The sequence below is a fragment of the Psittacula echo genome, assembly GCF_963264785.1.
Source record: "Psittacula echo genome assembly, chromosome: 3".
Lineage (NCBI taxonomy): Eukaryota > Metazoa > Chordata > Aves > Psittaciformes > Psittacidae > Psittacula > Psittacula echo.
The window spans coordinates 70,332,178-70,346,864 of record NC_137736.1 but is presented as its reverse complement, the minus strand read 5'-3'; the positions used below and the strand labels follow the sequence as shown (position 1 = coordinate 70,346,864).

The window sequence follows — 14,687 nt, the reverse complement described above, 5'->3', positions numbered from 1 at the left end:
CCCCCCGACCGCCGCGGGAGTTGGTGGCGGCCATCGGCGGCGCTGCGGAGGCGGGGGCGGTGGGGGCGCAGGTGAGCCCGCGCTACGCCGTGTCTGTTTCCGGCGTGCTCGCGTCCCCGCTCTACCGCGGCCGGGGGAGGCGACGCAGGCGGGCGCCGCGCCGAGCCGCGCAGGTAACGGGCCGGGAGCGGGGCCGTGCCGCCAGCAGCCTTCCTTCCCCTCCTCTGCCTCGCCACCGGCGCTGAGGAGCGCAGCGGGCCCATCAGCCCTCCTTGCTGGCCCTGCTGCCGCCGATCAGCGGCCTGTTCCCTCGGCCCACGGCTATTCTCTCTGTACCTGACTGGCGGGGGGGCGGGGCCGTAGAGCCGCGCTCAGGCCCCGATTGGCGGCGCCCCAGCCTCGCCGTCCCTCCCCGGTGTTGAGGCCGAGCATACTCCTCCTACCCTGTCCCGTGGGGAGCTGTGTGGGCCTTCCCGGTGCGTGACCCCGCGGGGCTGGTGTGAGTGGGAGCTCCACAGGCGGATCGGGTTTGGACGTAGACCGGCTGCCCTCACCGCTGCTGTGGTGCTGAGTGGTGCTGTGTTCTCGCGTTACCTTGCAGGCTTTCAGGTAGAGCAGGGCTTCTGGAGTCCCACTGGTGGGGCCGGGTCGTGCGCTGCTCTGTCAGCTCAGGGAGCAGAAGTCAGTGCTGCCGGAGTGGGCTCTCGAGTGGGACTCCCCTTTTCTCCGTGCTGGGTTTCCCATCTGCGGCGTGTCTTTGCGCCGCGGGCGTGCGAAGTGCTGCGATGACAGATAACACACGCTGTCAGTTTGCTTTTCTAAAAAAGGTTTCTAAAAGCAAGCCAGGCTCCTAAATTTGGTTTTGGGAATTCTTAGCTGCTGTAAATACACCCGCTTTTCCTACATCTTGAAGAATAGGGGGCGCATAAAAATACAAAGCCTTGACAGCCACGTGAGGAAAGCAGTGAAAAAGAGGGTCGTTTTGTCAATTTGCAGTCAAGAGAGATAATAATTACTGTAATTTTCTGTAAGCTCGAACTTCAGTAGGGGCAAAAGTATGTGGAATTCTTCTTAAGTGACCTTAAGTTGTTTTTGTGATTTGCTAATTTGTATAAATGATTTCATACTCTACCTATGTGTTCTGACTGTAAGGAATTGAAGTGGTCCACCACAACTGCAGAAATGTAGGAAGATTTATTTTATTTTGTTTTATTTAATCATTAATGTGTTCACTTACATGTGTAATTACTCATGATAACTTCATCCTAGTATCATTAGGGCGTATGCTGGGCAACTCAGAAATAAATGCTGTTTGTAGAATCTGGAGATGCTTTGGAAGAGATGTGATGTATGTTGTGACATATCTTGAAGGGTATTTCAGCTTTTATTGGACATGATTATTCAACTATGAGCTTTGTGTTGTGTTGTTGATTGTACTAACTTCTCATTTTCTTTCAGGTACATTGTCAATACCTTGCAGAGGCAATGGAGGTAATGATGCAAACTCTGTTGTAATTAAAGCATAAAGAAAAAAAAGCATTCTTAGCTCTACAGTACTCTGTCACTATCAGTCAATGCCTAACATTTCAGAAGATGAAAAGGAGAATGGTTCTGGAAATAATGGAAACACTGAAAACAAACCTGGGAAAGAATCCCCAGAAGCTTCTGTTCATGATCCCGTTAAGCCGTACTGCATGACAGATGCCTCCACTGCGTCCTTGGTGTCGAGGGGAAATGGGCATTATCCATGGGGATGTCCTGTGACTCATACACGAGAGAAATTTTATACCATCTGCTCAGACTATGCTTTTTTAAACAAAGTGACATCTATTTGTAAGAGCCCAAGTGCTTCAGTTAGTGCCTGCCTGTCAGGCAGTGCTGCCTTAAACATTGGAAATAACACCTCTAGCTTACTCGGAATTCAAACTGGTGCTTCAGATATAATCTACAGTGAAGATGCTAACTTGGAAGGCTTGTCTGGTGACCTTGGAAAGCTTCCCCTGGCATGGGAAATCGACAAATCAGAGTTCAATGGCGTCACCACCAATCTGAAGAACAAAGCAGGTAAGGTGGTGAAGATTCAATGGTATGCTAGGAGACACTTTGTGTTTACAACTTACTTGTGGAGGGGCCTGGTCAGCACACCTATCTCTTGAATAAGTCCTATAGAAGAACCTGTACATCATTTCAAACAACTCGCTCTCAACCAGTCTGCTTGCTGGGAAAGGAACAAGTGAAATGGGAGGAGTGAAAGTCAGGTGTAGCTGCTGTTGGAAATGGCTCTGAAACAGGGCTGGCGGCTGCTTAACTGTGTGGGGGGCTTTTGGGTATTATTTGGGATGGCCTCTGTTTTTTTTTATATTTGTTTGTGTGCTCACCTGCCCCCCACACCCTTGGGTTTTTGGAGTGTTTTTCAGTAGCACCTAGTGCATTGTGCAGTGATTACTTCTACCTGATAAGTACAAGTTTGTCACTTGCAAAATGTTTCAAGTTACTTCAGAGGTCTATTTTGAAATGAAAGACCTGGTTTATTATGACAAGGGGTAAATGAAGTTATTGTAGTTACCTAGGACAGCAGTTTATTTCTGTTAGAGAATTGTATTTATTTGCTATTTATATACATTGTTAGGGAGCCCATTTCTTTGCTGCCTCCTATATTCTTTCTCTGCTTGTTCACAGATTGCGCCTGTGAATCAAGCACTTGCATACACACTTGGTTTTCTTTGTCTTGTAATCCCTCCACCTACTTATAGGGCTATAGATTTTTTTCTTAGTGGCTTGGCTAGCTACTCAAATTGCTGCTTTCTCTACCGTAGTATGAAATTGGTTTAGCAAAACTTAAAAACATCTTTGGCAAGTTGCCTTTAATTTTTCATGTGTACATGTAGTGTCCTTTAGTAATAATAAGAAACAAATGGTAGTATCTTACTGTCATTACAGGATGGTCATTTCTGTTAGAATATATGTGGTATATTTCATTTGGACGTGATGGCTTCAGAATGGGACAGCAATACTACTGCTCTAGCATGTGGCCATATTTTTGATTTCCACTGCCTTAGTGGCTTACAAAAAGGAAAAGACCTTGGGGGTATATTATTCTTACTGGATTTGCATATAATTTTTCATCAGAAAGTGTAGCTGGTTACAGAGTTTGGCTGTGGAAAACATGTGTTTCATTAAATTTTTCTGTGCATTTAATGTTAGGAGATGGGAAGTCCATTGTTGTCTAATGTGGAGGTATGGTTAGCAAGCAAAGGTCATGTTCCCATGTCTGAGCTTAATTAAGCACAGATTCTGTGAAAGTGAGAAAAAACACCAGTTGTGTACAGTTGCCAGCAGTGGAAAAACCCTGGAAGTTAACCAATAGAGATAGAAGACCAGCTGGCCAACCTTGTAGCTAAAAATTGTCTGTGAACTAGGAGCAGAGACCTTGAGAGGAGGATGTGTATATGAGCAGGGAAAATCACTGAAATGCACTGGAATATACCCAATGCTGTGTATATCAACCAATCACTACGGGAAGCTGTGTGTACATGGCAGTTTGACACTATATATACCCATTATTTGAGCACAATAAACGGATCACTTTTATCAATCATATTGATTGTGCATGTGTTCCCTCCGTGCGTGACGACAGTCTAAGTATGTGTTTCTGGGATGGCTGATTTATCACATTAGAATAATCAGATTGACTGCTCTCTGAACAGTCAGGCAGGTCATCATTAATGCTATGCGTGATCTGAACACGATGATGTTTACAGAGCTGATGGCAGCTTTACAAACCTGTTGACAATCTTGATTATGTATTTGAGCTTTTTCCTTCAATTAATGTTTAGACCCAGTTTGCACTTACTAACACAACCAGCATCTCTATTTGAGGTGTATGCTATTACTAAAAACATTTAACAAGAAAGACAGGAAAGGCAAAATAGGCATTCATTTATTTCTGAAATCTGTTTTGCAGGCAACATGAAGAAGCAGGTGACAAAGAAAAAATCTGTAGACAAAAAAAGCAGACACCACAGGGAGTGTCCTCAACGTTCTGCCCTTGAAGATGTGAAGGAGAGGAAAGTGTTGGACCTCCGGAGATGGTAATGTTTATTAATTGTGTTTAAGATTATCCCCATACCGTTTGTTAGTAAACACTGCTGCTGGTTATCCGATTTCAAACTTAATAATGTCTTCATACTACTTTTTAAGAAGTGGGGATATGTTTAGCATACATACCCAAAATCTGTTACTTTCTACAGGAGGAATAAGAGCTTCCCTCCCATCTGTTGAAATTCATAAAATTTTTCTTTGTAAACATTTTTTTTTCTTTCAATAGGGAAAAAAATATGTGGGGATTTGTTGCTGAAAAAACCCAAACCCAATTTCATTAACATGATCAGGCAAAAATTAAACATAGCACTGATATGTTTTACTCCTGATTTTTCTTTTCACTAGGAAATACTTGGCCAGAATCTGTCAGTTCTGTACAACCTGTATCATATGAATATAGTTTAGTAAGTTCATTTGGTTTTTTAATCCATCTGGTTTTTACTGTATGTCTATGGCATCAGTTAGACATCTGTATGCCTATGTTAGATATCTGTATGTTTGTGACATCAGAGTTAGCCTATGGAATCTGCAACTTGGAATGGCATTTGTTAGTAAATTGGTAGAAGTGCAGTTTAGTACAAGTTCATGCATTAGAAGAGACTGGATCAAACCGTATATTACATCAGTATAGAACCATTTTTTTCCTAGTGATTTGTGTGAAATAGGGTAGTAGTATCTCACAGAGAAATTGGTTAACATTTTTTTTTTCCAAGATTTAATTAATTAATTAATTTTAATACAGGTGACATAAAAACATTTAAGGTAACATGGCACACAGAAAAGTAGTTCAGGTTGCTCCTGAACTACTAAATCAAGAACACTTACTAAGGTGTTTGGGTTTTTGTTTGGTTTAGGTATTGTGTTAGCCGACCTCAATACAAGACTTCCTGTGGAATTTCGTCTTTAGTGTCTTGCTGGAATTTCTTATATAGTACACTGGGAGCTGGAAGGTAAGTCACACATAGACTGCTTTGACCCTAGAGACTCTAAAATACATTGCTGATTGCTTAATTAAACAGGTTTTTTTCTTTTTTCTCTTCCTCCGCCACCTACCAGTTTGCCACCTATTACTCAAGAAGAAGCTTTGCATATACTGGGCTTTCAGCCTCCATTTGAAGAGATTCGGTTTGGTCCCTTCACTGGAAATACAACTTTAATGAGGTCTGTTTGGTTTTTTTGATGTTAACATATGCAAAATAACATGAAACTTAGAGATAGAACCTTTAAAAACATGGTAGTAGTTCAGTTATTAAAAAAAAAAAAAAGAAGAAATATGGCTGACAAGTTAACTTGTGACACAAGTTAGTCTTACATTTAGGATAATGAAGCATACCTGGGTACTCTGAAAGAAACTTTGCTAAGAGTTTTTTGCACTAGCCATTTTGCATAGCGCAATGTTGCTGCACAGATCAGGTGGGCATGAAATTCTATTTGATGTTTGGTTCAGTTTATTTAATGGTTGTAGAATGCTCTAATGAATCTGCTGTCCTAGTTAGAAAACTTTTTTCTTTACCTTCATTTTCCTGTTTTTGAAAATGCATGTTAAAGCCACTGGAACAGCCTGAAAAGGCAATTGATATAGACTAGTAGCTTTATGTAAAACATAATTTAAGAACTGAAAATGAAATAGTGTGTGCTGCATCTTTGCTGCAGTGGAGCTGTTCAGGAGATTATATAAAATAAAAAAGAAAAGGTGGGGTTGGAGTCACAGAACACTTGAATTTCAAATTCTGTTTCACTTCTGTCATTTCCTGATCTTGATGAGTTGGGTCTAAAATCTTTGTCCTTTTTATTCTGTTTTATTAAGATCACTAGGAGTTTTAGGATTAAACAGGAGCATATCGTACCTGAGTGTTTAACATCTTGACAGGGCTTTAATCTGTTATCTTCTGTGAGCTTTAAAAGAAATTTGCTGTATTCTTGCTTGTTTCATGAGTTGGATTTGATCTAGCTAGTATTTTCTGAAGCCAGTGTATAGGATTTGGCACAAAATGTGGGTGCTGGATTTGAGAATGTGGCAGCAGTCTGTTCTTTAATGGTAACATATGGGTTAGATCAGTGGAAAGCGTCATGAAAACTTCTGTTAAGAGACTTGCATCCGGATTTTTCTCTAGGAGTATGTCAGCGTACAGCAACCCTTATAGACCAAGCTGATAAATCTTTATGTAAACAGTGTGTACAAATGTTAAACTTGTAATTTGTCTTACTTTTCCCCCTTGAGTGCTCTGTGTGCTGCAGAAATGTTACCTTATTAGGTTTTTTTTCTTTCTGGTTAAATAATTTTTTAAGTACTCGGCAGGTTGGTAAAAAGGGGGGCTGGGAGCCAACCTCATAACCTGACATAGCTTTATGCCTGAGGTATTATCTTCAGAGATGTGAATTTGAATCTTCTAATGTGGAAAAGTTGCAGACCTGTCTTCACTTACTGCTGCTGTGAGGAGTTACAGTATGAGACTTGTGTAACACTTTGGCATTGTGAAGCTTATGTGACAGAAGCCTAGTATGGTCTCACTTGAAGGGTTGTGCCTTCTAGTGTCTTGCAAGATTCCCTTTGTGTAGCTTACAAATCATGGTTGAACACTGACATCTCAGAACTTGAGTATCTTTCTAAAGGCTGAGTAATTGAAAGTTAGAGGTGACTGGACTAAACACAAATAGAACCAACATTTCGCATCCAGCCCTTTTGTTATTATGGATTCACATTGGGTCTGAAAAAGCAAAATGAAGGGAAAGGCTTTGAGTATGTATTATCTCTCTAGGATATGTTAAGTTTTATTTCTATTAGGGTACCCTGGCTATCTACAGTTTATATACTAGTGTGGTAGGTACTTAGTAGCACTCTGAGACTTTTTTTCTAAACTGTCCAGCAGGAGAAAAGTGGGAGGAAAGAAAATTGCATTTAATTACTCTTTTGAGTTACTACAATCTTTAAGCTTATTGTTTCAGATGGTTTAGGCAAATAAACGATCACTTCCACATCAAGGGATGCTCGTATGTTCTGTATAAACCTCACGGGAAGAACAAGACAGCTGGAGAAACTGGTACGTAGCTAATTCTAAAGCATTCATCTTATAGGGTGTAAACTGAAAAATCCTGCAATGTGTAGCATTTGGCAGGACAAAACCAGTAAGTAGTACTTCCAGATTGAGATAAGCTATCAAATAGCTCCAAGTTGCCTGATTTTTCTGGTTTTACTTTTTCTCTTATTTTGCTTAAACTTTCATTTATAGTTTTATTTTGATAAAATATATTCTGTACTATATATTCTGCTGTCACAGAACTGGAATTTTAAGGTATCCAGGAGGGCACTGCACATCCAGTTCTTGGTATCCTATGTGAGAATTCTGTCTTGTTTCAGTGCCTTTTCTAGTCTTTTCCTGAAACTGAGCACTGGAGTCATATTACAAAATATTGTATGCCCAAATGTAGAATATGTTCCTGAGACTAGGAAGCTCCGAGAAGGTCACAATACTAAAATGTTTAAAAGCTTTTAGGGGTTTCAGTAGTATCACTGATGTGTGCTATATCTAACTTGGGCAGTGGGACTGCATTGTGTTGCAGTGTGTATTTTGTTTCTTTCTTTGCACAACAAGTAATTTTTAATGTAACATTGATCTAAATATAATGCATACTTTATATTCCGTTTCCCTAGTACAGATTACATGGCAGATAGTATTTAATTGCCTGCCTGCTACAAAAAAACCCAAAACAAACAAGAAGTTTGAAGTCAAAACTGTATTTTGTCCATGCCTGTCAGGTCATGTCCTCTAGCTTAAAAAGCAGTGTAACTGTTCTATATTATCAAATAGGTCTTTTTTTTTTTGCTGAATATGTTGTGCTGGATCCAAAGCTTCCTGCCCTGTAATCTGATCTTCCTTTGTAGCTGCAGGGGCCCTTGCAAAGCTAACGCGTGGACTGAAAGATGAATCAATGGCCTACATCTACCATTGCCAAAACCATTATTTTTGCCCAATTGGATTTGAAGCAACCCCAGTAAAAGCCAGCAAAGCCTATAGGTAAGATACGGTGTTTATGTTCGTTTTAATGCAGGAAACATACAGAAAATTGCACTAGAAGTTGATACTGTTTTTATCCCTAGATAACATTTCAGTGTATGTTGTAAAAGCATTTATGTCTGAACTAGCAAAACACTGCAGTGTGATTTGAAAGGATTGACTTAAAATGAAACACAACTAAGCAGACTAAATTGAGAGAACTCAAACAGAAAACTATGACTGGTACTAAGAAATTATTTAGGTACATTTTAGCCGGGTATAGAGAGGGCAGTTATTTACCTGAAGGACAAGTGGAGGTAACTAGTCTGAGGAATGAAATCATATGAGCTGAAAAAAGACAGATGTTTTCTAAAGGGAAACAAAAGAAATAAGTGTGTGTTGTGTATGTGTGTGGTAGGATTTTTCTACAGTGATAGTAATCCACTATGAAGCAGGTGTGATAAAATCTGCACTTACAGAAGCGGTGTGTATGGTGAGAACAGGGGATGTGTAGGTACTGCAGGATGGTGGTTACATACTTTTTTTGCAGTGTTGACTAATAATGATGATAAACTGCAACTACTGGAGTGTAAGGCTTAGAAAAATAAAGACACTTGAATAATTGTTACCAAGAATTGGCAGGGGGTAGGGAGAGGAGCTAGAAGAGGTCTCTGGACTATCACAGTATGTTTGGCTTTTTTAAACAACGCTTGGAATGCTGAAGCACTTCTCAAAGACCATGTGAAACTTAAAATGCCAGTTGGTTTAGAATAAAAATACAATTACCTGAATAATTCCAGGTTTGTCAAGGTAACATTACTCAGGATAAAATAATGGAATAGTTTATACAGATTTTGATTAAATAATAGGTTTTAAAAGAGCATTGATGTTCCTGCTGAGTTTAGGGAAAGTCTTCCATTAAACCCACAAATTTTAAATTTGAAAGATTTCGTAATCTTGAGGCAATTTGTCTTTGCTTTTATAAGGCGTTTAACTTGCTGCTGTTTGATATGCTGAGTAGTTTGTTTTACCTCAAAATCAAACTGTTTTTCCTCTCTCAGAGTAGTGACAAACACAGTATGTAGTGGAGGTTTCTGCTGGACTTTATCAAGGTTCAACTGTTGGTTGTTATTTATCAGTAGTTTCATTGAGCATAAGAAGGCAATCCCTGGCAAAATTAGTAGATACCAATAGTGGGGAATGCTAAACAATGACAAGAATAGGTCACCGATGTAAGGTGAGCCTCAGTCTTGCAGTCTGCTTACCAAGCAGTCTACCTTTGGCTATATTGAAGGTGTAGATTCGCATCACAGAGTGGAGAATGCTAGATCTACATTTAGAATTCAAAATGGTATTTTTTTGGGAGGTAATAAAGCATAATCACCTGAATCTAATTTGTTCCCAGTGTGAGTGTGACCATAAGGTTAATGAAAACTTTTAGTATATGAACAAAAGAATACAGAAGCTTATTCCACTGACATGCCACGTGAGTGAGAAGAGTGTGGAAAATATGTCCGAAATAGAAGTCCCACTGCATTAGTTTGCTTAAGTTTACTGAAAGTTTAATGTCTTGCTTGCTTGATCAGTTACGAAGAATCTGCACTGAAAGAGGAAAATAAAAAAAAGTATTTACTGGATAAAAAATGTGGTTTGAGAAATAGTATGGTGCAGTGTGTGGAAACGTAGTATGCCTTATATCTAGTTTGAACTTACATTGTTTAGCAGTGAGCAAGAACAAAAATTTTTATACTTTACCCATGGTTGAAAGGGATTCTTAGTTACTAGTGATGTTATTTTAAAGCAAATATTAGACTTTAATCCTAACAACAGATCTCTTCTAACAACGTAACATGAAGTAATGATTTCAGGGGGCTTTTATAGTCTCATTTTTGCCTGGAGCTCTGACCAGAAGAACATCCTGTTCTTTTTGTATCTTCTAATATCTTATTGGGAAAAAATATGTTTGAGAAGCACTATCAGTAGATTCTGCAGCAGTTCTTGTTTATCTGATTTTGCATTCTAGTTATAAAGGAAACCTTTTATTTAAAAATCAAGCTAAGTAATGTTAAAATCCCAAAAGAAATAGGCTGAGCTTAGGAGTCAGTTCTTAGGTCACCCACAGACTTTCTATATGATCTTAGGTTGCTGGATTTGGACTCGGGAGACCTAGGTTCAGTTCCCAGTTCAACCACAGACTTCCATTGTGACTTTAGGTAAGTCAGTTAATCTGTCCTGCGTCTTGGTTTCCCATCTGTACAATGATGGCATACATTTTTATTTTGCAGAGAGTTTTATAAGTAACAAATTAGTAGAAGAGTAAGGCTATGTGCTGTCTAATACCCTAGGCAGAAAAATCTCAGCTTTTGTCACAATTGAAGCTGAAGTAGTTTTTCATGGGATAGTTAGACACAGGAAGTCACAGAGCAGTCCTCTGTATCTCATCAGTCTGCTCTGATTTTCTCTGGCAAAGTTACTTCAGGCTTTGAGTTTCTTGGAAGTTGCTCACAAACTTGGAACTAGTGTCAGTTGAGGGTTTTGTTTTTTAATATGTGTTACTGTATCTTTAGGAGGAAGCAGTTGAAGTTGCCAGTTGTTTTCTTACTAGTTACTCTACAGCTGTTAGTAACAACTGTCATCTGGGGTATAGTTGAAAAACAGTGGAGGGGCTCTTTCGTGACTCTCTGAGACATCACAGATAGGGAGAAAGATGTTTGTTTGGATCTTACACTAGACTGCCTTTCATCCAAGAAACACTTATTTTATGAAGGTCTGTTTTTTCCCAAAAAATAAGCAATAGCTTCTGTCTTGTTCCTAGCTTTTCCCAGGACTTGTGAAACAAAAAGTTTCCCCGTATGCAATTGCAACACTGTTTATAGCACAGAAGCTGGTTTTTAGTTTGGCTGAGGAAACAATTTTAAACATTCGACAATCCTAAAAAGAACAATAGAATGTTTATCTTTCTTTTTAGTATGCACAATAAATCTCACTAGGATTGTATCTTCTATTGAACAGAGGTCGTGTCTTGCAGCAAGAAGTAGAATATTGGATCTTAATTGGAGAACCGAGCAGAAAACATCCGACAATACACTGTAAAAGGTATGTTACTTGATAAGAATATAAACCAATATGGGTTTTTCCAGAACAATTTGTATTTCTCTACTAAGGGTCACCTAGTGACCTTTTAGTTCTTTTGAGTGAGTATACTATAGTTCTAACGGAAGCAGGCACTTTAGTGGGGAGCTTCATGTTTTGACCTCTAGGCTGGCTCTGCCGTTTTGTATCATGTGGCAGGACATGCGTGAGCTGCTGACAGCCAAATCCTGTTTCTTTTGTTTGAGTGTGATGTAGCTCACATTAGTCAGGAAGATGCCTCAGCTGTCTGTGATCATAAATGTGACTTACAGGCTGTACGGAACTTGGAGGAGTTTATGTGTAGTTGAGGACATATACAGGCTGTGTCTGGGGTGTGCACAGGATATTATGCTGCTACCAAGATCTTCTAGCTCAGGTGCAGGTACAGCCTGTACTCAGTTGTGTTATTAGCTTATAGAATCATAGAATAGTTAGGGTTGGAAAGGACCTTAAAATCATCTAGTTCCAACCCCCCTGCCATGGGCAGGGATTTTAAAAATAAAAATCTTATGAATTAAAACAATATATTTATTTTGCATGAGCTCTGGCTCATACAAAATCGGTGTCTCAACTAAACATACAGACTAGGAGAGCTAGAGGGTGCTACGTAGAAATCACATTGATTAGTTATATTTGTCATGATAAATTAATAGAACAGCTTTGTCAGCTTTACTTGACATGCTAGTTCATAATGTTTAATATTAATTTGTGAAATGAGAGAGCAGCCAAAAGAATACTATTTCTCAAGAAACCAATTCTGTGGTTAAAATGTAAGTTTTAGCAAATAGCTTCTCTGCCACCCCTTAATTATGGAGTGATTTTTCTTGCTGTATTAGGAAAAGAGCTGTGAAAAAATAATAATAGTGATAATAAAGAAATACAGCTTCTGTTTCTTCCACTTCTTTATTCTCTCATTCTTTTGAAAAACTGAAAGTGTTTATCTGACAGCTTCATAGCCAGTCCAATCTAACCCAGTACCTAAAGGCCTGATATTTTTGTTTGCTTGTTTTGTCAGTGATGTGACTATGTCAATAACTGTAAATAACTGGATATTTTGGACAAATGAAATTAAGTGCAACAAAATAAAAATCACAATTATGCATGTGGCTGCTGTGCTGAGAAATGGCATCCTATACATCCCACTGACAGGATTTTGTCCTGTGGTATATAAGCTACAAATGATTAGAGGAAAAGGTTTCTGAAACATACTGCAAACCTTTGTAGTATTATTTCTGATTGTGGAAACAAATTCTTCTTCCTACTACTATCCCAATGAGAGCTAGCAGAAAGTTCAGTGCTTAAGATAAGAGGGCAAGGATTGGGGTAGAAGTGGATTTTGTGAACTTGGAGGGTGGTGTTCGAGAGAAGGTGGTAATTAGACATTTACAGTAATGAAAAAGCAAAGCGTAGGCTTAAGGAGGTCTGGGATATGGGGACATTTGTTTCAGTTGGACAAGAAGAAGCTGTGAAATTCTGAAGAGCTGGATGAATGGGGAATGGTTGAAATGATGGTTTGTTACAGATGGGAATTAGATACAAAGGAGGAGTGAGTTATGGTAAGAGCTGTCTGGTGAAAACAGATTTAGTGGGTGGAAAAAAAAACCCGAACAGATAAGAATTTGAAAAAAATTGTATGAAAGGGGAAGAGAGGATTAAATAAGTAAAAGCTAGTGTTCCTCCTTGCCTAAACCACACTTTGCTTCTCCCTTTCACAAACTGATGAATTGGTAAGGGTGAGCTACGCAACTAATAACTCATGGTGCTCTTTTACTCATTTTGGAATGTGTTTTCCAAGAGCAGGAATAATAACTGTGAGTGCTTTGTTTAAAAGTGACACTTTTATATCTAGCTTGATGTCTCTAATACTGAAGCTTTTACATCTTTACACGTTCGCTTATCTTTAAATCACTGGTAAGATTGTTTAAAGCTGCAGATCTGTATTTGCATGTGTGTGTACCTGAGTCTTAGTAGTGCTGAGGTTTCATAGATGTCAGCCAAGTGGTAATAATCTTATTCTGTAGGTGGGCAGATATTGTCACTGACCTAAACACCCAAAATCCAGAATATCTAGATATTCGTCACCTAGAGAGAGGATTGCAGCATCGAAAAACAAAGAAGGTAAGGTAAACTTACAAAGGTGGGAGGAAGTACCTTACACTGTTGAAGTATGAAGTATGAACTTCACTAAAAGAAATTTGTTACAAAGTGGTGTTGAAGGCCAAAATCAAATGTGGGTACTTGCATACCAGAGTTATTTATATTTACTTGCATGACAAGACACAAAGCAGCAGCAGCCTGGCATTTGCAAGGATGAACCAGGCTATCTGCGTATACAGTATATTTGATCACAATATTTAACCTCATTGGCTTAAAAGGTAGCTACAGCAAATATAGAAATACTCTACAGATAAAATACAGACAGATCCTTTTGGTACATGACCTTCTAGCTACATGTAAGAAGGAAAGAAAGTACACTCAAGGAGGATCAAGCATAAAAGAATGCCTGTGTTAGTCTTGAGCAGACTTTGTGGGTCGGAGATGTATTTTCAATTTGCACATTGAAAGTCTATGGGAAATAATAGGTTGGAAGAGATGATTTCAAATGTGGAGACCCTATGGAAGATCATGTCAGCAAGATGAGAAGGAACCAGAACAGATATATATGTGAGGGTGGCTGGAGATAAAAAAAAGACTAGCAGAAGCTGTTACACTAGCCAGTGAAAGATAAAAGTGATAACTTTAAAATACAAGAAAGAAGGCAGTAATTGAACCTGGGGAATAATCAAAACTGATTGAGCAGAGTTGTTTGTTTGTGGATATGGTTTTGTGGGTTGTTTTGTTTCTTTGTGTGTGTGTTGTTGAGGGTTTTTGTTTTCCTTTTTTAAAGAATTCTGTTACCCACCAAGATGTTAATTTCAAATATCCATGTATGTTATAAATGCGACTGTGTGCATTTAACAGTGAACCTTTTTACTTTGGTTAGGTTGGAGGAAATCTTCATTGCATCATTGCCTTTCAGAGACTTAGCTGGCAAAGATTTGGTCCTTGGAATTTTCCATTTGGAAACGTTAGACAGGATAAACAATCCCAAACACCAGGACAAGGAATTTCCAAATCTGAGAGTGAAGACAATATCTCTAAGAAACAACATGGACGACTGGGTCGATCATTCAGTGCTGGCTTTCATCAAGAATCTACATGGAAGAAGTCTAATCTTCGTGAGAGGAGGAATAGTGGGTATCAGAGTTATAATGAATATGATGGAAATGATTAAAATTAACTTTAGATAATAGAGTTGATATATTAAAGTTAGTTTTAATCAAGACATATTAGGGATCTATTAGTCCTAGAATAAGTATGAATAGAAGTTATGGTACAAGATACATTTCCATAATTATTAAATAAATCTAATTATATGATTGCAATGGATGAGATTTGATGTATAAGCTGACAGATGAG

The 14,687-nt window shown here is 38.9% G+C and overlaps 1 protein-coding gene across 1 annotated transcript; it reads left to right on the top strand.

Moving 5' to 3' along the window:
• Positions 1 to 499: 499 nt before the first annotated feature.
• Positions 500 to 14,502, top strand: BIVM (basic, immunoglobulin-like variable motif containing; the record flags this gene model as incomplete). The annotated part of the gene is made up of 10 exons (XM_080612223.1): positions 500 to 609; positions 1,459 to 2,064; positions 3,965 to 4,091; positions 4,956 to 5,051; positions 5,158 to 5,262; positions 7,048 to 7,142; positions 7,985 to 8,117; positions 11,109 to 11,192; positions 13,250 to 13,346; positions 14,212 to 14,502. Exons 2-10 carry the CDS (start codon positions 1,575 to 1,577, stop codon positions 14,500 to 14,502), a joined length of 1,518 nt encoding a protein of 505 aa, XP_080468349.1. The 5' UTR covers positions 500 to 609; positions 1,459 to 1,574.
• Between the last annotated feature and the right edge of the window lie 185 nt (positions 14,503 to 14,687).